Source organism: Triticum aestivum, chromosome 6D (assembly GCF_018294505.1).
Source record: "Triticum aestivum cultivar Chinese Spring chromosome 6D, IWGSC CS RefSeq v2.1, whole genome shotgun sequence".
In the NCBI taxonomy this organism is placed as follows: Eukaryota; Viridiplantae; Streptophyta; class Magnoliopsida; order Poales; family Poaceae; genus Triticum; species Triticum aestivum.
The window spans coordinates 92,544,268-92,572,217 of record NC_057811.1 but is presented as its reverse complement, the minus strand read 5'-3'; the positions used below and the strand labels follow the sequence as shown (position 1 = coordinate 92,572,217).

At 49.1% G+C, this 27,950-nt stretch overlaps 1 protein-coding gene across 10 annotated transcripts; it reads left to right on the top strand.

Moving 5' to 3' along the window:
- The first annotated feature begins 1,783 nt into the window (after positions 1-1,783).
- On the top strand, positions 1,784-27,130 carry LOC123143791 (FBD-associated F-box protein At5g60610). Of its 10 annotated transcripts, none has more exons than XR_006471052.1 (7): positions 1,784-2,723; positions 2,804-2,935; positions 3,068-3,428; positions 4,499-4,812; positions 23,534-23,648; positions 26,295-26,429; positions 26,556-27,130. XR_006471052.1 is itself a non-coding variant. In XM_044562779.1 (4 exons), the coding sequence occupies exons 1-3, from the start codon at positions 1,845-1,847 to the stop codon at positions 3,425-3,427; spliced, it is 1,377 nt and encodes a 458-aa protein (XP_044418714.1). In that variant the 5' UTR covers positions 1,784-1,844; the 3' UTR covers position 3,428; positions 4,499-4,914. The 10 variants fall into 10 exon arrangements, 2 of the variants coding, with proteins under 2 accessions (XP_044418714.1, XP_044418713.1); XR_006471047.1 differs by having other exon boundaries at positions 3,062-3,428; positions 4,499-4,602; XR_006471050.1 differs by having other exon boundaries at positions 3,062-3,428; positions 26,295-26,395.
- Positions 27,131-27,950: the final 820 nt, after the last annotated feature.

Sequence of the window (27,950 nt, the reverse complement as noted above, 5' to 3'; positions counted from 1 at the left end):
AACAGTGCAAGCATAGAAGAATCCACATCAGTTATAGCAGCACCAAATCAAATACATAGCGATTTTGATATACAGATGCAACTTTTCTACTGCGGCATAGAATAATTATGAACATTTTTGCTATCTAAAATGCATTGAAGAATAGAAGAACGATGTACCTATCAAGACCCAGGTCCATACATCTTCACATGGTATCAACAAAGGAGTAGTATGGCAAGGATCAAAGGTAAAACTTGATGTCACAATATGGCCACGCTGCACTAAAACCAAAAAGGGGTGTTCAATATAAGTGACCTCAATCTATTTCTTTATTTTGCCGAGGGGGAAATACTGGTACCAGATTTGATAAAAGTAAGTAGTACCATCGGCTATTGATAACTGTACCAGATTAGCTAGGTTCAGATGCAAGCTCAAAGCTGGAAGCACCACATGATTAGATAAAATCCACACCTTTAGATTTCTTTAGGTCCTAGAACTAATCAATACAAAACATCTCATAGCCAAAGATCTTGAACTGATTCACATGTTCAAGATAACACCCCACTATTATTTCAGGATAATATGCTATCTCCCTCACAAGGAACAACTGCTACAAAATTGAAATCCAATCCAAACAGTTTCATTAGTCCTTCAGCTAGAAAATCAAGAACAATAATGCTTCTAGGTTCAGCTGCTACTCAGCACCCTTACAAGCAGAACATGGTGGTTAGGGAGTGTACATAGATGAGGACCTGCTGCCGTGACAGCCCCTCTTCTTGTGGATGGCTGCGACCAAGAGGACGGCGAACAACGGACGCGACGGGTATGCTCAGATCCTGGACCAGCAACAATATGAAGAGCATAATCAGTCACACACACAGAGAGATAGAGATAGAGAGGAGGGAGATGAACGCACCTTGCAATGGCCTTCGTCGTCTGCTTCTGGTGCCGCGGCCTAGTCCAAGGCTTGCCACTAATGCTTCAGAGGAGGCAGTCGTCGAGCACACTGCAGAATAGGAGGCAGCTCGCCACAGCTCATGCTCCTCCTGCCAAGCGTCGGCAGTCAGGAGGAAGAGGAGAAGGGGCAGGGCCGCCGTGGGGAGGAGGGCAGGTGGCGGCGGTGTCATGCATCTCGCACGCGCGTGAAGGAGAGATTCACGGCTAGGGTTTTCAACCAATCGGTCTCCCTCCTCACCATACTCGCAACCCAACCATCTACGGAACACCATGCAAGGGCCAACACATGAAATCCTGAGTCTGCCCTCGGCGGCACCCAAAATTTACTGGCGGTGGCATGAGCCCTGCGCCTATTAAAACCGGAACCGGCCAGACCCATTTCTGCAGCCGATGACAACAAGGGCTCACTCCGTCTGTGCCCCACCTCTCATATTAACACAGGACGGTGGAACGCGTGAAAAACGACATGCACTATTCATTGATTGTCACATCAACTCCTATCCAACGGCCAGTCCATCAAGAAAAACGACGACGAGTGTTTGGAAGCTCAATCGGACGGTCCAGAGAACACATGCCCTGAGAAGGCCTCATCTTTGGCTAGAATGTAACAATGGGATAGTACAAAGTACAAACTTAATAAGCTCAATTATAGGCCCAAAACAACCCAATAGGTAAATCCTACCCGGACTGGCGTGCCTAACATGCGCCCATATCGGCCCATATATTATGTGAGTCGTGTCTAGGCCAGGGAGCTAGGCACGCGTGCCTGGGTGGGCTGGGCCGGGCCGGGCTGGCCCATCTGTCCAGGTCTGTGCCACTTAGGGACGAAAAGCCCACAAACCCACGGTCCCGATTTCCTCGTCCCCCATTCCACCGACCAAACCCTCCGTCCTCGCCGGCCGCCGGCCATGGAGAAGGCCACGGCACCCACCGCCAAGAACCGCGAACCCGGCGGAGCCGCCGGAGGCATTCCACGGAAGCGGGGTCAGAGTGACAACTGCTACGGCGATATCATAAGCGGTCTCCCCGACGCCATCCTGGGCACCATCATCTCCCTCCTCCCCACCAAGGAGGGCGCCCGCACGCAGGCCATCTCTCGCCGGTGGCGCCACCTCTGGCGCTCCGCCCCCCTGAACCTCGAGGTCGCTCCCAGCCTCTGCGCCAACCTCAGTGAGCTCGCCTCCTTCCTCTCCAAAATCCTCTCCGAGCACCCCGGCCCCGCACGCCGCTTCCGCTGCCCCTCCATCCACCTCGGCGACAGCTACGCACAGGTCGACGGCTGGCTCCGCTCCCAGGCCCTCACCAACCTCCAGGAGCTCGACATCAGATTCGTTCGTCCGTCGCCGCGGCCCGAGACGGATCACGCGCTGGCGTCGTCTCTGTACCGCCTGGCATCCACCCTCGTCGTGGCCAAAATCGGCGGCTGCAATTTCTCCAAAGAGGTCGTGCCACTGTCGAATTTCCCCTACCTGAAGGACCTCACACTACACTACGTTTCCTTGTCGGAGGAGTTCCTACATGGCATGCTCTCTAGCTGCAAGGCCTTGGAGAACCTGCTGCTCTGGAACATCTTTGTTGTCGGCCACCTCCGCATTAGCTCACCGACTCTTCGGCGCATTGGCTTCTCCGTTTGTGCTGGTCACAAAGAGCTTGTCATTGAGGATGTGCCTCGCCTTGAAAGGTTGCTGCTACCTTCTTGGGGCAGAGGCGGTGGGACTATTCAGTTAATCCGGGCACCTAAACTGGAGATGTTAGGCCCTTTGTCAGCTGGTGTTGCAGTATTCCAGGTAGAAGCAGCAGACTTCTCCAATCTTGCATTGCACATTCCTTTGCAGAATACATTTTTACGCTCGGGTGTTTTCTCTAGGGAACGATGCCGATCAGCTTGACAAACTTGATGCACACTGTGAAGGCTTTAGCTCTCACTTCTGGCCCTCGACTGAATGTTGTTCTTGACATCCTCAAGTGCTTCCCCTGCTTGGAAAGGCTCTACGTTGTTGTGAGTATTCATCCTTGCTATTCTCAACATAAATATTTGATTCTCATACAATCTAGTAGTTGATTGGCATGTAATCTAGTCTAGTTACCACCAGCTTTGACATATGCCTCCTCTTTCTGTTTCTAGCTGCAGAAAAATTCAAAGATGGATGTGAAAGACGTGTCTCTATATGGTCCACTAGATTCAGTCGAATGTCTTGGGACCCATCTCAAAGAATTGGTGATACTGAATTACGAAGGCTGTGGGCAGGATGTTGGCTTTGCCAAGTTCTTTGTTTTGAATGCAGTGGTCCTAAAGAAAATCAAATTTGGAGTCCCTAAGAACAACAACGGTGACTGGGTGGCTATTCAACTGGATTTGCTGCAAGTGGAGAATAGGGCTTCTCAAGATGCTCAATTTGATTTCAAATGTGGTTTGGATGATGTCATTAACTACCTGCGTGTCCATGACTTGTCATTGACCGATCCTTTCGACTGCTTGTTTTCTGAATGAGGTAATTCTCTTTGAGAAGAAGCATATCCATGATTTTTTTTTTGTGGCCAATTCCTTGGACTGCTCGTTTTGTAGATGGAGTTAAAGCCTGAAGATCATATTGTCTTTTCCTCACTTTGTAGACGAGATTAATGCTTGAAGATTGTCTTGATTTTTTGTTCAAAACCTAAACTTATTATGGCTGCTCTATTTGCATTCTAAACTCTGAAATTCCTCTGTAATTTCCGACAGGGTATGCCATACAAAAATAATTTACCGCCAAAAGTTGCAACATGATCAGGCTACACAATTCTTCTCTTATTTTATCTTCCTACTTAGGCATGGCTTGTTCGTTAGTACTCCCTCTGTAAACAAATATAAGATATGTAAAAGCTAGTGACCTAAAATGTCTTATATTTGTTTACAGCGGATGTACTATTTATTGCTATTACCTATTAGTCAGCTTTTCTACATAAGCATGTGTATTGCTCTGTTGAAATTAAAGGGAGAGAAATGGAACAAAATCTTTAGTTCAGTGCATATACAGTGTCCCTGCTCACTACGGTCAATTTTGGGAGTTGTTTTACATCAGAAGATTTTGCTTTTTCCCAGTTCTGAATTTACAAGTCAGTGTCAATATCTGCATGAAAGCAACTCTGTTGTGGCAGTTGGTTGCTAACTTGCCATTTACACATTATGTATCGTTTTGCTTACTGCCTCATGTGTTGTTGGTTTGCACTTCGATTGAAATCTAAAATCTATGCACTGACTTCATGAATTAGAAACTCCTTTCACTTCCCATGGCAGCGACATGCATAGTTCTAGATTCAGGATAGGTTATGGAGGGTTAAATTTTATTTGCAATATTATATGGAAGCAGCACAAAAATAAATGTTAGCCGGACCCTGTAGCTGATTGCTTATTGTGTTTGATTTCAATAAGGGCTTCTCTTTTCTCCAGTGTATAGATTTTAGATTTCAATCGAAGTGCATGCATCCCTTTGCTTGTCTATTACTGTAAAACTTCAGATACTTGGCTGACAGCTCTATTCGCATATTTCTTAACCATTTTGTCTTTTTTTGGCAATAGCAGAGAACACGTCGAGGACTCAACTGCATATGGAGACATTTACATCAGGGTGTCATGTTGAACAAGTGTTCTGCCGTAATACCGATAAGTGGGCCATTTCCTTCTAGGTGTTTCCCTGAATTCAGTTAGAAAATGCCTTACTACTTACTACCATGTGCAATGTGGAACATATGCTGCGTGGAAGTGGAACCATATGTAGTGGTTCATAATGCCTTGATACCGTTCACCAGATGCATCAGTTGTCACAAACCATGTGAAGTGCTCAGACGTTTCTCAGTTTTAAAATTTAAAGTTAGACAGAGATCCTGTCTAAACATGTAAGCTCCGTAGCTCACTCCGCCTGATCTTTCACTCTGTTTTGTCTTGCTTTCAGTTTGTTTCGTTTATGGATGGAATATGTGACATGAATCGTGGCACCAGGAATTTGTGCAGCCAGATGTGATCATTTATTTATGTGAGATGTGAGAAAAAGAGAGGATGAAGTGTGTATCTACATTCTACCGTTGCTATTATATATGTGCCCTCTAGGTTTTTTTTAGACAATCTGTCCTCTAGGTTGTACTCCCTGTGTGAAGAAATATAAGAGCGATTATCAGTTATCACTACTTATGGAGGGAGTATTTATTTTGCACAGCGCATGGTGTTGGGGATATAACTACTGAGTATAAACCGCCCAGGTGTTGGGGTTATATCTGTAATGAGTTATCCATATTTGAAGCCCATGAAGACAAGGAGTATGGCGCTTTACTATAGAGATCTAAAAGCCCAGGGCCCAAAGGCGGATTAAGGCCCGTAGACATAAACCGTCATAAGGTGTATAACTTGTGTTGTAAGATAGGAAAGGATAGAAACCGAGCCGGACACGTTTATGAGCCGGCCTCGGGATGCTGTAAACCGTCGGGCGTCAACCTGTGTATATAAAGGGATGACCCGGCGGCGGTTTAGGGACAACAAACAACAACTCGAGAGCCAGGTCAAGCGGATTCGCTCCCTGGTCATCGAAACCCTAGCAATTCCACATCAACTGGATTAGGCCTTTACCTTCACCGCAAGGGGCCGAACCAGTATAAACTCCTTGCGTCCTTTGTCCCGCTTTAACCCATTTAAGCTAACCCGTCGCGATGGCTCCACGACTAAGTCCTCACATTAGGACATCTGCCGTGACAAACCCACGACAGTTGGTGCCCACCATGGGGCTATCGCACGATGGTTTCAAGTTCTTAGATGGCAGCTTCGAAGGGCTCAAGGGATATGCTGTGGGCCGGATGACCAAGAGTCGTCGCGGCAAGCTCTACATCGACGACGCAGGCTGGGGCCCCGAGGCCGGCTCAATTGAGTACGGGTCCAGGTCCCCTTCGGCGGCATTCACGTCTTCATTGGCAAGATCGGCGAACCAGGCCCTAAGCCGGACATCTGCACCGACATCGTCGAAACGGCTCACCGTGCGAGACCCGCCCGAGTGCAGCCTGCTATGAAGCGTGCCTTCGTGGGAGTTATCCACGGAGCAGAATCTGAGGATAGATTGGCATCTGGTGGTGAAACCGTCGTTTACTCTGATGACGAGTCATCTACCGGGGAGACCGAGTCGTTGTACCAACTGCAAGATGGCCGGTTTGGGGGCTGTTCCGATGGCGACAGTATTTCGGACCCCTTTGATCCGCCGAGCCGGGTTGCGATCTTCATGGCTGGTACACAGCCTGCGCAGCACTCTTCGACTGCAGCGGCGGTGATCTCCGGGTCAGCAGCGGCGACAGCAGCCGGGGCAGGAGGCCCTGCGCGGCCGCCGGCTCAGGTTTTGTCTGACTTATTTGATGCTTTGGCAACGCTACTAGCGGCGAAGTTAACCCGGCGGATCAGGATGAGCATAACGCGGAAGTTGCGAAAGTAAAGGATCAGATAACTCAGGCCAAGGCAGACCTGGCAGCTGAGGACACCAGGATGGCTGCAGAGCGGGCTGAGTTGGATGCACAAGCTTACCGACTTATGTTGGATCAGAGCGCGTCAAATGATGTCATGAGGAGAAGGTACCGGTCTCACCTGCCTCAGGTTTATGAGGCAAGGAATCTCTTTAACACGCCAGGAGCAGGAACCTGTAACCAGCCAGTGGTAAACCGGGTGGAGGCACCTAGAACGGGGGCGCCGGTTCAGCCGCGCCCGATGGATCCGCCTCGTTAGAACAATGTCTTGTCGCAGCACGTCTCAACGCCTCCGGGTCATTACTCTAAACCGTTGGATAACATAGTCGCCGCCGCTTCACGATTGGTGGCTCTCCCGATCGAAGGCGAGTCTCCAGTAGCGGTTGAGACACGACGGGCTAGAGAGCTCCTTCAGACAGCCTTGACTCAGCAGCAGGCTTATTCATACAGCCGCGAGGGGATTCATTCCACTCCCCGCCCAAGCCGGAGTTACAACAGGCGCATTGATGAACCGACTGTGTCAAGCAGTGCGCGGAACCGTAACCCGCCTCGAGGGCATAACCCGGCGGGCGGTGGTGCTAATGCTCAGGATGTGGTGGATCATGGTAGGGCACGTCGAGAAGCCGAGTTAGCGGCGCAGTACGCGGCCCGTCAGCTTACTCCAGTTCGTCCAACAACTTTGGTGGAACCAGGAGTTACCTCCAGTTCTTTGGGGGTACCGTGTCTCACCCCGGCTCTACGTAATGTACGGCTGCCCAAGGATTTCAAGGGTCCACGTAAAGTGCCCAATTACACTGCATACTTACCCCCCGAGTCATGGATCAAAAGCTATGAGATGGCGATGGAGATGCTGGATGTGGATGATGCGGCATGTGCTAAATACTTCACCATGATGTTGGAGGGAACAACTCGCACTTGGCTGAAAAATTTGCCAGCTAACTCCATTGGGTCATGGGCCGAGTTAAAGAGCCGGTTTATCCAGAATTTCAAGGACACGTGCAAGCAGCCCATGTCAATTGTGGATTTAGCTGCCTGTGTCCAAGAGGAAGGAGAATCGACAACCCATTGGGTGCGCCGAGTTTCAGAAATTTTGCATTCATCGGACCGCATCAATGCTGATACAGCAGTGTTAACGTTGGAAGGCAATTGCCGGTTCGCGCCTTTGAAGCTGAAGTTGGGACGGCTCAAGCGTCACTGCGATGACATGGGGACGCTTATGGCAGCTCTGGTCAAGTATGCCGGCTCTGATAGTACCAAGGACCCTGAGTCTGAAGATGAAAAGCCGGGAAAGGGAAAGAAGAGCGGCAACACCAAAGGGCAGCAGCATAACCCGACGGGCCATGGAAACAACGGTAAGCGTAAAGCAGATAACAGTTTAGATTTTGTGGCTAACACCAACACGCAGAATAATAGTCAGCATCGAAAGGGTAAGCCGCCCCGCGGGGTGGAGGATCAGGTGTCAATCTTGAGCGCCTGTTAAATCAGCCATGCCCAAGGCACGGGACGAAAGAAAGGCCAGCTACGCACCTCTGGAATGATTGCTTTATTATGCGGGAGTTCAAGAATTCGGATCTTTTCCAATATGATCATGGACCGTCTAGTGGTTCAGGGCCCAGTTCTCATGGGCCGGGTTATGGTGGAGGCAGTTCTGGCTCAGGATTTCAAGGTAATCAAAGCGGGTATGGCAATCAGGGCAGTCAGGGCAACCAGGGTGGTTATAATCATCAGGGGAGACAGCAGCAGCAACAGTCGGGTTACCAGAGCAACCCGAAGCAGTTGAATAGTGGGCAGTATCATGTCTTCACCACTAGCCTGTGCAAGCGCGATCAGAAGCTTCATAAAAGGGCAGTGAACTCCGTTGAACCGGCGGTGCCCCGTTACTTGCGCTGGTCTGAACAGCCCATTGTGTGGAGTCGAGAAGATCATCCGCCCCGGGTTGATAATCCGGGTCATCTGGCATTGGTGGTGGCGCCTCAGGTTGGAGGGTATAAGTTCACCAAAGTGCTCATGGATGGGGGGAGCAGTATCAACATCCTTTATTATGAAACCTTCCGTCGCATGGGGTTAACAGATAAAAATCTTAAACCGTCAAACACCGTTTTTCATGGTGTGGTGCCTGGTAAATCGGCGTATCCAGTTGGTAAGATAGCTCTGGAGGTTGCTTTTGGAGATGAGCATGATTCAAGATCAGAGACCTTGACTTTTGAAGCGGTAAAAATCAGACCTTGACTTTTGAAGTGGTAAAAATCAAGAGCCTGTATCATGCCCTGTTTGGACGGCCGGCTTATGCTAAGTTCATGGCAAGGCCCTGTTATGTTTATCTGCAGCTCAAAATGCCGGGTCATAAGGGGACCATCACAGTACATGGGAGCCGTAAGATCGCTTTGGAATGTGAAGAAGGTGATGCGGCCTATGCTGAGTCGGTTTGTGCAATAGAGGAGTTGAAGTTCTACAAGGACAATGTTGATCCGGCAGATATGACTTCTTTGAAAAAGCCAACTACAGAGCATGATCCGGCTTTGAAGTTTAAATCGGCTGATGAGACTAAGCTGGTTGATTTTGTTCCTGGCGATTCATTCAAGTAGTTTAGCATCAGCGCTAACCTGGATCCGAAATAGGAAAGCGCGCTCATCGAGTTCATCCTTGAGAACCAGGACATCTTTGCATGGAAACCTTCTGACATGCCAGGTGTACCGAGGAAACTCGCTGAGCACACTCTTAATATCGATCCCAAGTTTAAACCGTTCAAGCAGTTTCTCTGCCGCCTCAATGAAGAGAGGCGCAAGGCCATTGGTGAGGAGGTAGCCAGGCTCTTGGCGGCTGGATTTATTATTGAAGTATTTCATCCTGAGTGGTTGGCTAACCCGGTGCTGGTACTTAAGAAGAACGGCACTTGGCGTATGTGTGTGGATACACAGATTTGAACAAGGCTTGTCCAGCTGATCCCTTTGCTCCCCCTCGTATTGATCAAATTAGAGCGTTTGAGTTTTCTGGATGCTTATTCTGGTTATCATCAGATCAAAATGGCAGTTAAGGACCAGGAGAAGACAACTTTTATAACTCCCTTTGGAGCCTTCTGCTGTGTATCTATGCCTTTTGGGCTCAAGAGTGCCCAGGCAACTTATCAGCGCTGTGTGCAGAATTGTCTTCATAATCAGATTGGGCGTAATGTTCATGCTTATGTGGATGATATTGTGGTGAAGTCCAGGAAAGAGGAGACGTTAATAGATGATTTGAAGGAAACTTTTGATAATCTCCGAGTCTATAAGATGATGCTTAATCCGGCCAAGTGTGTTTTTGGTGTACCAGCAGGCAAGCTCTTGGGGTTTCTGGTGTCTAACAGGGGCATTGAAGCTAATCCGGAAAAAATCAAAGCTATTACGTCTCTGGCTAAACCGGCGTGTATCAATGATGTTCAACCTCTGGCGGGTCGTATTGCAGCGCTGAGCCGGTTTATCAGCCGATTGGGAGAGAAGGCTATCCCTCTATATCAGATGATGAAAAAGACAGACAATTTTGTCTGGAGTGATGCTGCTAATGCGGCGTTTGAGGACTTGAAAAAACAGTTAGCTGAGCCGCCTGTCCTTGCTGCTCCGGTCGATAAAGAGCCGCTGTTGTTATGTGGCCATTGTAGTGGAGCGCAAGGAGGCTGGGAAGGAATATCCGGTTCAACGGCCGGTTTATTATATCAGTGAGGTGCTTATTGAGTCCAAACAGAGATACTCACATTGGCAGAAACTAGTGTATGGAGTTTTCATGGCAAGCCGGAAGCTTAAGCAGTATTTTCAGGGTCATCCCATCACTGTGGTCAGTTCTGCCCCTTTGGGAGATATAATCCAAAATAGGGAAGTAACTGGCCGGGTTGCCAAGTGGGCCATTGAGCTTGGACCTCACGGGTTAAAATATGTGTCTCGGACGACAATCAAGTCCCAAGCACTTGTGGATTTCATCAATGACTGGACGGAGTTACAGGCGCCGGAGGAAAAGCCGGATCATACTTATTGGACTATTCATTTCGATGGATCCAGGCAATTGGAGGGCTCGGGGGCTAGAGTCGTGTTAACTGCCCCACGAGGTGATAAGTTTTGTTATGTTCTTCGTTTAATGTTCCCTTGCACTAACAATGCAGCTGAATATGAGGCTTTACTCCACGGTCTTCGAATGGCTAAGGAGATGAATTTAAGCCGGGTTAAGTGCTTTGGTGACTCGGACCGGTTGGCCCAACAGGTGTCTGGTACTTGGGATTCCAAGGACCCGCTCATGGCAGCATATCGTCGAGAGGTGGATATTGTTGCTGGTCACTTCAAAGGTTATCAGGTTGATCATGTGGACCGTCGAAAGAACGAAGCGGCGGACGCTTTGAGCCATTTGGGTTCCCAACGTAAACCGGTGCCACCCAATGCTTTTCTGGATGTTTTGCATAACCCGTCAGTCAAGCTACCTACAGAGGAGGATTTGGCTGTTCCTGACCCGAAGGCTCAGTTGGTGGCGGCTCTTCACGTTATCCTAGATTGGACGGTCCCATATTTGGCGTATATGAACCGGGGCGAGTTACCGGAGGATGAAACTTTGGCCGGGCAGATAATCCGGCGGTCCAAATCAATGACCATTGTTAATGGAGAGTTGCATCATTGTAGTGTAACAGGGGCGTTTCAGCGTTGCGTATCTCCTGAAGAAGGCGCATTTTCCTCGTTAAAGCTCGGAGATCATCATTATCAAAATATGATCCGTCCTCCCTTAAGCTTGGATAGCCATTCCACACGTAAGCCGGATCAAGATCAGGTACCCATGCTTTCGCCCGGGTTAGTGCGGTCAGAGCACCTCCCCTTGCAGCTGATGTTTTTAACTCTTCAAACCGGGCAGGCAGCATCGACAACCTTTCTAAGGTTTCCTTGATTAAACTTGGGGGCGGCTTGTTATGAGAGGCAGTACATATGATCCATTACGCGCCGGTATATAATTGCTCTATAAGAGTATAGGCAGCCTTCAATTTCTTCTGCATGTCAGAGCCCAGATGGGTAATGCGAGTTCCTGCATCATTACGAACATCAATAAACCGGCAGCTTATGGGATAATACATGTTGAAAGCTTATAATAAGGATATTTACCAAACACAGCAGTGGTCATGGCATTTATCTGCCGCTTCAAACCAGTCAGCTCTTCTACCACCGGTTTAAGGGCTGCTTCTGCATCTTCAGCCCTTTTCTGCAATGTGGATTTCTCTATGTCCCAATCCGCCCGTTCCTTCTTGAAACTCTCCTTCAGCTTCTCCATGGCTGCTAAGGCACTGGTCAGCTCATCTTTGGTTTTGGAGGTTTCTGCTTGTTGGGACTTGATGTTTTCTTGAAGGTCAGCGGTTTGGGATTCCTTTTTGCTTAGCTCAGCCTATAAGAGACATACATATCATGAGTTGGCAGCACATATTTGAAGTACCAAGCACATAACAAGTTATACACTTGGCACTTGGGGGCTAATGCCTATTTGCTTATTATCAGAAGTTTTTACAAGTCCCAAGCTCAATACAAGTATTATTCCTGGCACTTGGGGGCTAATGTATATTTGCTCAAAATAACATTACGGGTATTCTTCCATTAGCCAGCTTACTAGATGATTGGTGTACAACGATATTCAACAAGAAATTTGGCAGGATAAAAGTCCCGGTTCATCTTGAAAGAATAAACCGGCCCTTGGGGGCTACACAGGCGAAAGTTGCAAGATTAATATTCTAAAGTCCCGGTTCATCTTGAAAAGATAAACCGGCCCTTGGGGGCTACTGGAGTTGATATTAGAAATTTGACACAAGAGAGAAACAGTTATGCAGAGTTAAGCAGCAGTTACCTCATATCGCTCTTTCATCAGGTTCACTAAACCGGCTTCATAGTCGCGGCTTGTGTACAGACGGTTCAAAAAGCCAGAATGAATGTCTTGGGCGTTAAGGTGGGCATAGCTTGACAAATCCGCATTCCACTTGCCTTTGTCCATAGCAGAAAATTCTTCCTTGGCACTATGCTTTGATAAAGCGACAGGATTGCCAGGGGTGGTGTGGCCGAAGCCAGTAATCATAATATCATCCGCTTTGTCATCAGCAGCCTTGACTGGGCTTGACGGTTTATCAGCAGCTCGGACCGGGCTTGTCGGTTTATTAACATGGCCCGTTGGATCAACTTCTACTTGTTCAACGAAAAAGTCATGATCTTGCGGTGGTGGATCATCAAGCATGGCGTCAGCATTTGCTTCTTCCGGTTCAGTGACCACATTATCATCAGCCGGTTTACTTAACTTGGCCTTTTTGCTGGGTCTAGGCTTGGCACTGAGAAGAACAAACATAAAGGTCAGTACATTGGGTAAACATAAGGTGTTAAAAGTAAACTTAAAGCATAACTCACCCAGGAACCGTCTCGAGGGTTGGAAGTTGTGTGGCCGTCGACTCGCCAGATGATGAATAGGTGTTCCCTGATAGTTTGAATCAGACGGATTAAGAGGCTGTCGGAAATGACCCGCCTTGGGATAAGAAATATCAAAAATATATGAGACCTCTGATCGACGTTTCCGGACCGGAGTGTTTGGTAAACCGGCTGAAGTAACTACTTGGCCGCTGTGCCGGGTTGTGCGGCGAGCTTCGTGTTGCTGCTTCTTCAAAAGAAAGTTTGGGTCCAAGTGAGCTAGGGGGTGAGAAAATCTTACTTTCCAGTTTGGTTGACGGATTTTCTGTGTTGGCAGAGGATCTGAACCGGAGGAAAGAATAATTACCTCTACATCATCAGCTTGGCTGCCTTCAGCGTCATCCTGATAATAGTCATTGTCAATGAGGTGTATGAAAAGGGAGCCAAGAGAGTCAAGTTCTACCTCTGATTCCGGGTTATCCAGATCATCATCAACGTTTAATTCGGAGGACTCAGTGGTTTTCTTTTTGGCAGGTTTCTTGATAACCTTAGTCTTGGGGCGAGGTGTCTTTGCTGGTTTATCCTGTGATTTCTTCTTCCAGAACGGATCATCACCCTGTCAAAGATTGACGAAATTTTGAGAGGATATATAAAAGGATCGAATTAAAGCAATAGTTATAGGATACTTACAGCTGGCGGTTTATGGGAAGCACAGAAGGGATTCAGCCCTGTTTTGCTGCAGACAGCCACCGATTCATCCAGTATCTTTTTAACAGCTTCAGTAACTTCATCTTCTATTAGCTGAATGTCAATATGTCGTTGAGGATCTTTCAAGCCCCCTGTGTACTCGCACATTAAACCGGGGCGTCGGCTTAAAGGCAGAATGCTCCAGGAGATCCAGCAACGAACAAAATCGACGCCTGTTAAACCGTTTGCAACGAAGGCCCGAAGCTTTGAAAGCTGTGGTGCATACTTGGATCATTCCTTGGCGCTAAGCCGTTGGGGAAATGGATGTGTATTGGTAAGCCGGTGAGGACGATAACCCGGCAAAGGGTTCTCGTCAGTTGGAGACGTATCTTGGCAGTAAAACCAAGTCTAATTCCAGTCCTTGGGGTGACTATGATGCTTGGCATGAGGGAAGCTGACATCTTTCCTCTTCTGGATTGCCATCCCGCCAAGCTCAGTATTGGGTCCGTCTGTAAATTCTGTACGGCGGTTCAAATAGAAGAAATCCCTAAACAGTTCAACTGTGGGCTCCTCTTGGAGGTAAGCCTCGCAAAATACTTGGAAGTTGCAAACATTGGACATAGAGTTTGGTCCAATATCTTGAGGATGGAGTTGGAAGCTAGCAAGCACATCACAGAAATTTTTTGATCCGGGAGGGCTAAACCCTCGGCCCAGATGATCAACGAACACAATCACTTCTCCATCCTTAGGTTCAGGAGGATTTTCTGGACCAGGGACTCTCCAGTGGATGATATCCTTTTTTGCTAAAGCGCCAGTGTTGACTAACCCGTTCAGTTGTTCCTCGGTAACCCGGGACGGAACCCAATTGCAGGAATAAAATTGCTTGGCCATTTCAATGAAAAGCTGAAATTACAGATAAAATGCCGGTTTAAGAATCATGACTGACAAGTATAAAGCGTCGCAAGATCAGCAGGAGAAGATGTTGAGGCGTATACACATTGTTAAACCGGAGTCTGGCATTGGAGGGGTTACAAAGATAAACAAATCGGCGGTTTAAGAGGGGACTAATGGTACCTGCCGGATTATCAATTTCTAAAGTTAAACCGCCTATGCGGGTATGGAAGGTACAGATCTGAAATAACTAAGTGATGGAAAAACAGGTTTCATAGATTGATATGATAAATTCAGATCTGCAGCATGTCAGCAAATCAAAATATATTCAGACCTAAAATACAGGTGTTTAAGCACTTCATCAGATCCAGATGAGATTTTTCTATATGAAGAGGATGCTCTAATGATGAAAAAGGGAACTATAAACTACGACTGCACAGGAAAATATCAGATCTGAACTCGCCATTTACGCTACGGAGAAGAACAAGGAAGAACAGTACTAAGCTTCGATGAACTCGATGAAACCCTAAACGGGATCTATGGGAAAGAGCAAAGAGACTCACCAGGGCTGTTGAATGCGGAGGCGTGCGGACGAAAATCTGGTCGAATCAGGTTGATGCAGCGGCCGTTGTTGGGGCAGAGGTGAAGGTCGACGGCGGCGGCAGCGCTCGAGTACTGAGGCGACGCGAGGTGGAAGAAAGACGAAGAGGCAAGGGGAGAAAAGGAAAGGGACCCTCGGCCCTATTTATAAGACGAAGGGATAAGCGACAGGCGCGGGAATCAAGGAGCCGAAAAAATGGATATGTGACAGAGCTGTCGCCTCGGTTTTCGGAGGCTCATTAATAAAAGTAAGGTATATATATGATTTTTTAATGAACAGGTGACGTCATGACGGTATACTATAATCCTGGAAGATGACGTCATGGCGGATTACAAGGTTTACTCGAAGGCGCTGAAGAAGAAATTTTCCTAAGTGTTGAAGATTGACATGAACAGGTTCAAATCAATCTGGGGCCTAATGTTGGGGATATAACTACTGAGTATAAACCGCCCAGGAGGGGCCGGGTTATATCTGTAATGAGTTATCCATATTTGAAGCCCATGAAGACAAGGAGTATGGCGCTTTACTATAGAGATCTAAAAGCCCAGGGCCCAAAGGCGGATTAGGGCCCGTAGACATAGACCGCCATAAGGTGTATAACTTGTGTTGTAAGATAGGAAAGGATAGAAACCGAGCCGGACACGTGTATGAGCCGGCCTCGGGATTCTGTAAACCGCCGAGCGTCAACCTGTGTATATAAAGGGATGACCCGGCGGCGGTTCAGGGACAACAAACAACAACTCGAGAGCCAGGTCAAGCGGATTCGCTCCCTGGTCATCGAAACCTTAGCAATTCCACATTAACTGGATTAGGCCTTTACCTTCACCGCAAGGGGCCGAACCAGTATAAACTCCTTGCGTCCTTTGTCCCGCTTTAACCCCTTTAAGCTAACCCGTCGGGATGGCTCCACGACTAAGTCCTCACATTAGGACATCTGCTGTGACAAACCCACGACACATGGAATTTCTAGGCCCACGATGAATTTTGTATCTCGACCCAAATCGTTACAAAGAACGGTGTCACGGTTTGAAGTTTGACGCGAGAACCCCCGGATTCTCCGTTCCGGCGCTCGCCATTCCCCGCCCCCACGGCGCCGCCACCCGGCTGTCGTCTCCTCCCAACCCTAATCACTCGTCGCCATCTCGTCGTGGCGGCCGACATCCGCTCCTGACCTCCCTGTTCCTTTGCCCATCAGGCAAGGTCAGGGCGACGCCGCTAGGGATAAGGGGCGGCGAGCGGTGATTGGTCTCAAGGAGCGACGGGCGAAGAGGGCAGGAGCGCGATCCGGTGGGGTCGCCGGAAGCAACGCACGGAAGCGGGGACGGAGGGGGCACCGCGACGGCGATCTCGTGAGCCACCTCCCCGATGCCATCCGCATCTGCCTTCCTCCCCGCCAAGGATGGCCCGCTCCACTCTGCTTCACCATTGACTTCTCTGGTCGTCCTTCGAGTGAACCAGAACTTTTTTTAGAGAAAAGGCATATGCCCGACTTTATAAATAAAGCCACCAGGCAGAGTCATACCACAACCATTAGACCAACAAAGTATCATAACAACCTCTAATAAGTACGAATACATTGCTACCTAGCCAATCATGGCACGCGGGCCAACATCGAAACCAAAAGGAGCAGGAGACTAAGTCATCATTCGGGATCGCCGCAGCAGGGAGGAAGCCGTATACCGCATCTTAGATAACATATCGTCAAAAGCCTCGAAGTCCACCTCCTTAGTCAATAATCTTCACTGCTGCAATAGGACACGAGCTTTAAATAAGCAGCTCACAGGGTTAGCCGGAAAGATATGCTCAATAGTAAACTTGTTTCTAGTAGTCCACAGCGACCAACAAATCGCTGCCCAACCAACCCAGAACACCCTTTTAGTCAGCCCAGATAAAGCAGAGGCGCAGCGCCGCAAGTCCTCGAATGACAAAGGATTCCAATTAACGTGAAGCCAATGTCGAATGCAGCTCCAAAGAAACTTGGCCAAAGAACAGTGAAAGAAGATATGCTCAGTGTTTTCAATGGCCCCACATAAAACGCATCTATCAGAGCCCGGGCCGTTCCTTTTCCGAATTTGATCAGCCGCAGGAAGCTTCCCACGAAAAGCTTGCCACATGAAGATTTTGATCTTAGGAGGGATACGAGCCTTCCAAATATCCTTGAATTTCAACGTATGAGAGCCGGAAATAAGCTTAGCGTAAGCAGACTTAACCGAAAACCGACCAGAAGAGGAGTGAGGCCAGACAACTGTGTCTTCTTCATCCGAGAGCACAGGGAAGCAGGCAGTAAGACGTTGCCAGTCTTCCAACTCTGCAGGAGAAAGGGATCGACGAAGGGCCACCGTGAGCTCAAAGATAGAGATCTCCGAATCAGAGCAATAAGAGAATAAAGCCGGAAAAGCCACCGCGAGAGTGGAGTCCCCAACCCACCAATCTAACCAGAAACGAGTAGACTTACCATTCCTAACTACAAACTTGACCAAAGACTTAAAAATCGGATGAACTTTAACGAGCTGAAGCCAAAATTGGGAGCCACCCGAAGAAGAAGCAAACATGGGGCTCGAGACCGGGAAGTATTTAGCCTTGAAAAAGGAAAGCCAGAGGGGGCGCTCCTCGAGGAACATGATTTTCCACCACCACTTTATCACGAGGCACTTGTTCATAACCGCCGTATTAATGATCCCTAAGCCCCCCCATGTTCTTAGGCCTACAGATTAATTTCCATTTCACCATCCTATATTTGCGCTTATTGTCGGGAGAGTTCCAGTAAAAAGCGCCCCTATGCTTGTCAAAGCCCGCGTGAATCCCTCCGGACAGGAGATAGAAGCCCATTAAGAACATTGGTAAAGAAGACAAACAAGCATTGGTGAGGGCAACCTTGCCCACCTAGGTATTATACCGTCCTCTCCACGGTAAAACCCTATTCCCCACCTTGGTGACAGCCGGAGCAAAATCCTTAGCCAATAACTTATGGGGGGAGATCGGAAGGCCCAAATATTTAAAAGGGAAGGACCCAAGAGAACAATTTAGGAGATGCGCGACTCGCTGAACCTCGGAGTCAGAAACCCCGGTGACAATGACTTCGCTCTTTGAAAAATTGATTTTAAGGCCCGAAAGAACTTCAAAGCAGAGAAGCAGGAATTTCAAATGAGTAATACTAGCCTCGTTAAGCTCAACCATAATAATGGTGTCGTCCGCGTATTGAAGATGAGTGATGCCATTAGGGATGAGGTGAGAGCTGACAGGAGTGATGTGGCCGGCAAGAGCTGCGCGAGACAGGATATGAGAGAGGGCATCCGCGACGAAATTGAAGAGAAGGGAGGAAGCCGGGTCTCCTTGTCTAAGGCCCCTGCCATTAGCAAAAAAGTTACTGATATGCCCGTTGACCGACACAGCCGTATGTCCTCCCGTGACTAGCTGCATAAGACGGTGAACCACCGCACCATCAAAACCCTTAGCAAGGAGGACTTGACGAAGGAAATTCCAGCTCACCGAATCGTAAGCTTTCTTGAAGTTGAGCTTGAGAACCACCGCTTTAGTTCCCTGGTTCCGCAAATCATGGACAATCTCATGTAAACAGAGCACGCCATCCAGAATAAATCTGCCCTTTATGAACGCAGATTGAAAAGGGCTAATGGCACGGTGAGCGATCGGAGAGAGCCTAGTGGCCAAACCTTTAGCCGGAAGCTTCGCAAAGTTGTTGATCAAGGCAATAGGCCTAAATTGGGAAATCAGATCTGCCCCTTTGACTTTAGGAATAAGAGTGAGCACGGCGTAATTTAGCCTAGAAATGTCAACGGTTCCCAGCAAAAAACCTTGGATTATCGCCTGGACGAGGCCCTTTAACTGAGGCCAAAACTGCCTAAAGAAGGGAATGGAAAAGCCATCAGGCCTAGAAGCCGCATTAGAGTTGGCAGAACGAATCGTATCAAAGATCTCATCTTCAGATAGGGGAATCAGCAAATCCTCGTTCTCATCATACGATATCTGTTCGTGGGAGGCCCAAAAAGCACTAGCCAGTCTAAAACCCACCTCAGGTTTAGCGGAGAGAAGAGAGGAGAAAAAATTAACCACATGCCTCATAATCTCAGACTGGTCAGAGATCCTGACACCATTTATAAGAAGGCTATCGATCAAACATCGACGACGCCTGCCATTAGCAATGGCGAAGAAGTACGCAGTGGGCGAGTCGCCTTTTAAAGTCCAATTGATGGTGCCTCTTTGCCTCCAATACAATTCCTCCTGACGATGCAGAGCCAAAAGGGCCTCTTCTAAGTCATAGCGCATCTACCACTCAGTGGGGGAAAGGCCCGGACCGTCAGCACGACCATCTAGGGAGCCAATATGGGCAGCCAGCCGAACTTTGTCGCGCCTTGACTCGGCAAAATGGTTCTTATACCAGCCACGAAGGAATCTACGAAGAAAATAAGAACACTGATGCCAGTCGTCCATCGGGCCAAAGGACCGTCGATTAGAAGATAGGAATGTAGAGATCTTTTGCGCTATCAAGTCAACAAAACCCTCCACCAAGAGCCAGGATGCATCGAACTAGAACCGAGGAGAGGAGACCGAATGAGTTCCATCGTCAATAATCAGGGGGGAGTGGTCAGAGCCCACTATGGGCAGGGCTCTGAGGACGGCTCGGGGAAACAGGGTATCCCACCTAGGACAGAAGAAAACACGATCCAGAACAGATCGAATGGGAATAGATTGGCGGTTCGTCCAGGTGAAACGGGCACCGACCCTAGGAATTTCACGGATAGCCGTGTCCTGAATGAAAGCATTAAAAGTGTCGGCAAGCGTCCACGAGAAGTTAGAAGAACTTTTGTCCGTAGGGGAACGCAGCAAATTAAAATCCCCCCCCAATGAGTAAAGGAAGGTCACAGGACTGAATTTTATTTCGCAGTTCATCCAAAAAGATATGAGAAAGAGCATGATCAGCCGGACCGTATACCACCATGATTTCTAATAAAGAGTTGAGAGAGCGATGAGAAACCATAGTACTAGCCCAGAAAACCCCATGGTCAAAAGCAACGAAATCAAAAAGGTCTTCTTTAGTGCCAAGAAGGATACCACCCAAATGACCAGAAGAAGCCACATAATTCCAATCATACCTATCAATCCCAGTGACAGCGGACAACTCATTTGGGGAGAAGGAAGGTTTCAGAGTTTCAACAAGCCCAATAATATCAATATTCTCAGAGCGAACCAAGTCTTTGAGCTGGTCCCGGCGCCCCCTAGCGCCGAAACCCCTAATGTTCCAGAATAAGGCCTTCATCTATGAGAAAGGTTTTTAATGCGAAGACTCGACCTGCTTGGAGCCATGCGGGATTTAGATCGTTTACCAGCTCCACGTTTAGACACAAACGAGGGAACCTGAACCCTATCAGGTCCCTCCACACCCCCACCGGCCACAACCAGTGGGGCAACAGGGCCCAGCACAGCCTCCTTGGCTTTAGCAATGTCCGCCTGAGCAATTTCATTAGCCCTAATAATATCTAGCAAAGATGAAGGGGCACCGAAACTAGGATCACATGTAATGCCTACGTCCTCTAAAATACGTAAAAGATGGTCATTGGACTAAGGGAGCACTAAACGCACAGGGGAAAGTACAGGAGGACAGGGAGAGGGGGAGCACGGGAGCGAACCTGAAGGAGGCAGATCCCTGGCCGCAGCGCGCCGCGCCGCCCGATCAGCAACACGCTCGCCGCTGTTGGAGACGCGGCCGCTCTTGCAGGCAGTGGAGGCAGGCGAGCGCAACGGCGCCGGACGAGCACGAACGGGGGAAGCCGCGGCAGAAGACGGACCCGAGGCCGCACCCAAGTCAGCGTCCAGCCTACGGCACAGCCCAGCCGCAGACTGCTTGGAGTCACCAGACGCCCTGCTGCGAGCGGAGAACTTTTTGACGGACGACTTCTTCTTCTTCTTCGAGGCCAGGGGGCCGGCCGGGGCAAATCCTCGATGCCCGAGAGAGAAGGAGAGGCAGGGCGCGCTGGCAGATTAGAGCACACCGCAGAGAGTGGTGTGCCCTTCACCCCACCAGAAGCCGTGGCCCCCCCACCAGCAGCAGGCAGCGAATCTTTGGCACCCCCACCAGCCGGGGCACTCTCCTTAAGCAGGGCCTGATCTTCAGGCGAGAGCCCATCCCACTCCGACTGGGTAAAGCGCTGATCATTGCCGTGGAAGGAATCATCCTGTAAGCCATCGTCGTCCTTGCTCTTGTCATCATTACCGGAAGCAGGTTGCGGGGGAGGAGGTGGAGGCGACGCCGGACCCGTGTCTCCCTCGACCCGAAACCTAAGCCGGAAACCTCCAGCCGAGGGGAAGACGTCGATGGAGCCATGGATGCAAAGAGGATCCACGCACCACACCCGCAGGCGCATCGGGCCCAGAACAGCCAAAGAGTCTTGATCAACCTCGATGGGCTTGCCAATAAGAACGCCGAAGGCCATGATGAACGCAGTGGAGCGGAGAGCAGGAGGAACATCATCAACTAGGACCCAAACTTCAGACAGAGAGGTGATCGCTTTAGAACCATTAGACGCGGCCTTGACAGAAACAACCAGTTGATTGAGGGGAAGCGTGAAGCTGGTGCAGGAGGAGATCATCCGAAGGCTTTCCTTGGAGGGGAAAGTCGCAGCAAATTCAAAATCCGACAACTGGCGAACTTGCCAATCCCAACCCCCATCGTCCCAAAGCCGGAGCTCACCGAGAAGGGTCTGGGAGGTGATGCGTTTGGACTGGACAGAGATAATGCCGGAGTTGGAGAGCGCTGGGATTGGAGCAACAACAGGAACCTCATGATCTAAGGCGAAAAACGAGCAACCAGGGAGACCAAGACCGTAATGCACAAAGCTTGGTGGTTTGGATCGATTCTGACAATCAACAGTAAGGTGCCCGTCTTCTCTGCAGATAAGGCAAAAGGGGGGGGTGGCAACGAGATTGGAAATGCCCAGGACGATGACACGCGAAGCAGGTGAGGGTAGGGTTGGCAACATGGGACTGGGGAGGAACGCGCGAAGATCCAAGAGGAGGAGGGGGAAGGATGCCATCACCAACAGAACCAGACGCGGGTCCGACACCCCGACCAGCAGCAGCGCCAACGGGACGACGAGCCAGCGCCCCCGACGCACCACGGGGCACGAATCGCGACGCCCCCCCAGGGGCCGCCGGAGCCCGCAGCGGACCACCCCCCTAGGGCGCAGCACCATGCAGAGGGGGCGGCGGGATCGGGCCAGAGGAGTCAGCCCTGCTGGCCGCAGCCGCCACCTCCCAAGGATCTGCAGAGACCGCCGCAGCACTGGCCAAAGGCACCGAGGGGCCAGCCCCCACCGATCCAGATCCGGGCGAGGGGGAACCGCCCTTCGCCGACGCTGTCCCAGCAGCCGGAGCACGCGTCGCCTGGAGCTTGGAGCGCAGCGCGGCCTCATACTCCAAATCCGCCTCCGCATCGCCCGAGCCCTCCCTCCTCCGCTTCTGGCCGGAGACGGCCTCGCTGGAGGACCCGCGCGAGCCGTCCATCGAGACCACCGTCGCAAACGAGAGGGAAAGAGGAGGGGAGGAATGGATCTGGAGAAGACGCGGATGGGAGAGCGGCGGCGGCGGAGGTCAGAGGAGGAAGTAGAGAACTCTAGAAATGGGGGCACCGAACCTTTTCGGATCCATATATATATATCCGGACCGAGCCAGGCCTGGGCCAGTAGGAAGGGCCGAGGGAGGACCAGGGAGGTGGGCCTGGGTCAACCGCGGCCCAGGCACCAGAAGAGGGAGGGGGGAAAACAGACACGCAGCTCAGGGGGGAACATCCCCAGGCCCAACAAGCCCAACAGGCGACTCGTGGGCCCGCGGCCCAGGGACAGAGCCCTTCACAGACACCAACGCCAGATCTAGGGTTGACGACGCCACCGTCGCCGACGACGAAGGCAGCAACGAACCCCCCGACGGAGCGCAAGCAGGGGAAGACACCGGCGGGGAGGGGGGAGAGGGCGGGGCCGGCACCACCACGCCGCCCCCGCCAGGGCCCAGGAGCCCCCGCGCCGGAGACGGAGCAGGAGCACGGCGACGCCCACGGGACACACGCCGCTAGCCGTCCGCTTCCAGCACGGCGGAGGCAGGCCGCCCACACCCACCAGGCGCGAACTTCCGGCAGCGGCCCGGAGCCGAGACGACGGGGAGACCGCACACAAGCACCGAATGGGGAGGGGAAGGGGGAGCATCGGAATCCGATCCTGAGTCCTCAGAGTCGAGCGCCCAAAACCTGTTGGGCGGGGGAGGAGCAGGGAGGACGGAGCGAGGTCGACGGGGCGGGGGGAGGGGCGGGGGACGAAGCCAGAGGGGAGCGGAGGGAGGGCGTCGGAGGAGAGGAGGGAGAAGGCGAGCTCGGCGGCGCCGTCGCCAGAGGGAGGAGGGGAGAGGAGAGAGCCATCCCCGCTTCGAGTGAACCAGAACTGGGCCTCGATGAAGCCCAAGTCTTCCAGGTAGCAGCAAGTGTATTGTATCTTCCATTTTGGTGTTCCTGCATGAGGATCATTACTCATTTTTTTATGCCCATTGTTTTATTTAGGGAATGGTCCCAATCATCTTGGCACCATCATCTCAACACTGTCAAATACGCACCGTGAAGGTTTCGGCTCTCCAGTCTTTTCGCCCTCAAAGGATGCAGTTCTTGATGTCTTGAGGTCCTTCCCTAGTCCCTTGCCTGGAAAAGCTCTATGTCATCGTGACAATTCATCTTCTTTTTTTTTTTACAATTCATCTTTGTTTGCTTTCTGTGACATAATGAGTATCTGGTTGACATATAATGTACTCCTACACCGTAGTGTAGTTAGCAACAGTCTTATATAGGCACCCACTAGATCAAACAGAATGCCTTGAGACCCATCAAAGAAATGTGGTATTGAAGAACTACGAAGGTTGTGGGCAGGATGCTCGCTTTTTGAGCTTCTTTATTTTGAATGCAGAAGTGCTAAATGAAATTGGAGTCCCTAGAAACTACAACAGCAAACGGTTGGTTTATTAACATGAGCTGCTACAAGTGGGAAATAGATCTTCTTGAGCTGCTCAATTCGAAATTAAAAGTAGTTCCACTAATGTTGATGCCTACATGGATATCCACGACTTTTCAAAGACCTATTCCTTCCGCTGATCGTTTTATAGATAAGGTTGATTCTCTTTCAGAATACCATATCCATGGTTTGACAGTGGCGAATCGCTTTGACTACTCGTTTTACAGACATGGGTTGGTATCTGAAGATTGTATTATCTTTTGCTTGTTTTATAGATCAGATTGATGCACAATGATTTTATTTCTTTGTCCAAACCCCAAATTTGACATGGCTGTATATATATATATATATATATATATATATATATATATATATATATATATATATAATCTCAGGTCCTTTTGTAAATCCTGATGGGCCATACTATGCAACACTAGTTTACTGCCAAAAGCTGTAATGTAATCTAATGACTGCTACGTTTTGTGCACGTACAAGTCGACTCTCTCCTTGAAAGCTATGGTCTTCTGGCAGTTGGTTGCTGCATCCAGTATTGATTTTTTGTTATCGCTTGCGCTTCTCACTTTGATTGGGATGTGAAATATCCACATAGTTTCATCTGGGATAGCTGCTGCTGTAGTGAATTGAATCTATGTAGCGGTTGTGTCTAATAAAAGGCAAAGGTTGCATAGTTCTGATATGGGATAGGTGCGGCTTGAGTTAAATCTCTGTAGCAGTTGTGTCAAGTAAAAACAAAAGATTTTGATTCTTTCTGCCTGGTGAAACTCGCCAGAAACATGCGCAATGCGTTGTTTAGTTAGAATATAAGACTTGGGCTTGATAGAACAATGAAGATATACAGAATGCACACCTTCAGAAGAAAAGCATAGGTCACTTAATACACTTTAGGGCTGAATACATGGGAATTTTATCATATGACACACTTAAATTAACCACCGATCAAATGCCCCTCTTTTCTTTGGCAACAGATCATATGTCTTTTTCAATTACATAAATGTTTTTTTTTAATTTCTAACTGCAATAATGCCACGTGAAATGAAAAATGAATCCTTGTGGAAAACTTGCAATTTCCTAACTTTTTTCCTTTATAGCCCAGCCTTGATTGTCAGATATTAATGATATAGTATGTATCTCTCATATGGACGGGCTATCAAATTGGTTGTAAATGTTATGGCAATGTGACAGAGCCAACAGGCGGCTATTATTAGCCATGCTCTAAGTAAACGCGTCCCTCCGCCACCACTGCCCAAACCCTAGATCTCCCCTGCCGCCAGCCATGGAGAAGGCGGCACCGACCGCCGTGGCAAGAAAGCGCGAATCCGATGGGATCGCTGGCAGCTGGCCAAGGAATCGGGCACGCGGTGGCAACTACGATGGCAACTGGGTTGCCGAGGATCCCATCAGCCGCCTCCCCGACGCCATCCTCGGTACCATCATCTCCCTTCTCCCCACCAAGGACGGCGCACGCACGCAGGCCCTCTCCCGCCGATGGCACCACCTTTGGTGCTCCCCTCCCCTCCACCTTCAGGCTAATAGCAGCCTCTTTAGCAGCCTTCGCTGGCGCCCCACCATCATCAACAGGATCCTCTCCGACCACCCTGGCCCCGCCCGTCGCTTCCACTTCCCATTCATCCAGTTCACACCCGGCGACATAGACAGCCGACGCACTGAGCTCGACGGCTGGTGCCAATCCCGAGCCCTTGACGGACTCCAGGAGCTCAATATCTACTACGGGAGATGGTCGAGAGAACCGCCTCATATTAGTTTCCTGCTGCCGACATCTGCGCTCCGCTTTGCACCCACCCTCCTCGTGCTCAAAATCGGCTCCTGCAATTTCCCCAGCGAGATCTCACCATCGTTGAGTTTCCCCCTCCTCAAGCAGCTCATCCTACGGTGCGTTTCCATCTCAGAGGATGTATTCGACCAGGTGCTCTCTGGATGCCGTGCCTTGGAGAGCCTTCAGTTGTGGGACATTCTTACTGCGCGTCGCCTCCACATTCGCTCACTAACTCTTAGGAGCATTGGCTCCCGTGCTCGTAGTGCTTGCACACAAGAACTAGTCATTGAGGATGCTCCCTGCCTCGAAAGATTTGTGTCACTTTATCCTCCGGACATAAGTTTTGAGACTATCCGCGTAATTGGTGCACCTAAACTGAAGATATTGGGCCTTTTTTCACCATGTGTATCCACACTCCAGATTGCAACTCTAGTCGTCAAGGTAGCAGTAGCAACCTTCTTGAATCTTGCATTTGCTGTACCTACATGCATTTCATTATTTTTTATGTTCATTGTTTTCTTTAGGGAATGTCCCCAGTCAGCTTGGCAAACTCAATATGCACTGTGAAGGTTCTGGCTCTCTACTCTTCTGGCTCTCAGTTGAATGCAGTTCTAAACATCCTCAGGTGCTTTCCCCGCTTGGAAAAGCTCTATTTCACTGTGAGTATTCACCTTTGATTGCCTTGCCAATGTGAAACTTTATTTTGAGGTAAGTTAGCTGATAGTAACCTAATCTGGTTAGAAATGGCTCTAACATATGGCACTTTTCTCTTCTTCTTTTTTCAGTTGAAGAAACACCCAAAGATGGATATGAAAAATGTGCACCTGTGTGACCCACTAGATCCAATCGAATGCCTCGCGATCCATCTAAAAAAATTGGTGTTTGAAAATTACAAAGGCCGTCACCAAGATGCTGACTTTGCCAAATTCTTTATTTTGACTGCAAAAGTGCTGAAGGAAATCAAAATTTCAAGCCCTAAGGGCAACGATATTAAATGGGTGGACGATCAACACAAGCTGCTACAAGTGGAAGATAGAGCTTCTCGAGATGCTGAACCTGAATTCAGAAGTGAGTTTAGCTGTTTGGGTAAAACCAAACAGATTCATGATTTATTGGATGATCCCTTCGACTGCTCGTGTTGTAGAATTAAATGCAATGTTCTTTCAGGTGAATCATGTCCATGATTCGTCAATGGCCGATCTTTTCAAATCCTTGTGTCATAGACAGGGTTAATGCCCGAATATTGTGTAGTCTTTGCCCCTTCTTTAGAAGGGATATATGCTCGAAAATTGTATTATCTTTTTTCTAAACTCAAATTTATGGCTGCTCGATCTCTGGTTAGAAGTTATTTCCTGTGTTCGTGTCTCAGTAAGTTACCTCTGTTGAAACTGCAAAATGTATGAATGCAAAAAGGATTTATCAAAGGCATTACCGCTCATCATGGATGCAAATATGTTGATGCAAAATGTATGATCTGCAAAACATGCTTGTATTGAAAAACCAAACATGTTTGTAAGGTTTGGGTGCTGGTTTTTGAATCACTTCCGTTTTCGTTTTATTGTACTCTTCTCAGTGCCGATGCTCCTCTGAACTCTCGAGGATCTGTTTTTGTTGCATAATTCTCCGTTTGCAGATCAGTTGTTTGGTTGTCATTTTAATCAAAACTTCTGCTGCTATGTTTGGAGGCGATCCTGCTTTGGTCTCATCCTATTGGAATTCAGTAAGATCATATCATCGAAGGATTGTTAACAGCCGGGACCTCATATTCAGAAATAACAAGGTCATCCATTTTATTGGTTTGTGCACACCTTCTGCCTGCAAGTTGTTTTCAGAAATTATTTCTAGGTAAGAATCAATCATATTCAATGATTTCTTAGTCTTGATGATCATGTGCGATCATCCTAGGTTTTTTATGAATCCCCTTTAGTTAGTCTGTGTTTTTAGAAGTTAAGTTGGAGAAACAATGACTGTTCTCGTAATATTTTTCACATGATACTCTCTTGGTTCACTACGAATAGCATTAGCTGCCAACTGCTAGGTTGTGGGTAGGGTAGATGATTCGGTTATCTGGGTAGCTGGTGAACTGTTGAACTGCGTGTTCTTATCACCTGAACTTCCACAGGCCGTAGTTTCTCGCTGCCCATTTTTTCTGTGCATTCCTTTGATAATTTGTGCCTTGC

What these genes read in the sequence shown, in the direction of transcription:
- LOC123143791 (XM_044562778.1), top strand. Translation starts at nt 25,270, where the DNA reads ATGGAGAAGGCGGCACCGACCGCCGTGGCAAGAAAGCGCGAATCCGAT. An exon ending in TTGCAACTCTAGTCGTCAAG is followed by an intron (nt 26,212 to 26,294) that starts GTAGCAGTAGCA and finishes TGTTTTCTTTAG; the next exon opens with GGAATGTCCCCAGTCAGCTT. An exon ending in TGGAAAAGCTCTATTTCACT is followed by an intron (nt 26,430 to 26,555) that starts GTGAGTATTCAC and finishes TTCTTTTTTCAG; the next exon opens with TTGAAGAAACACCCAAAGAT.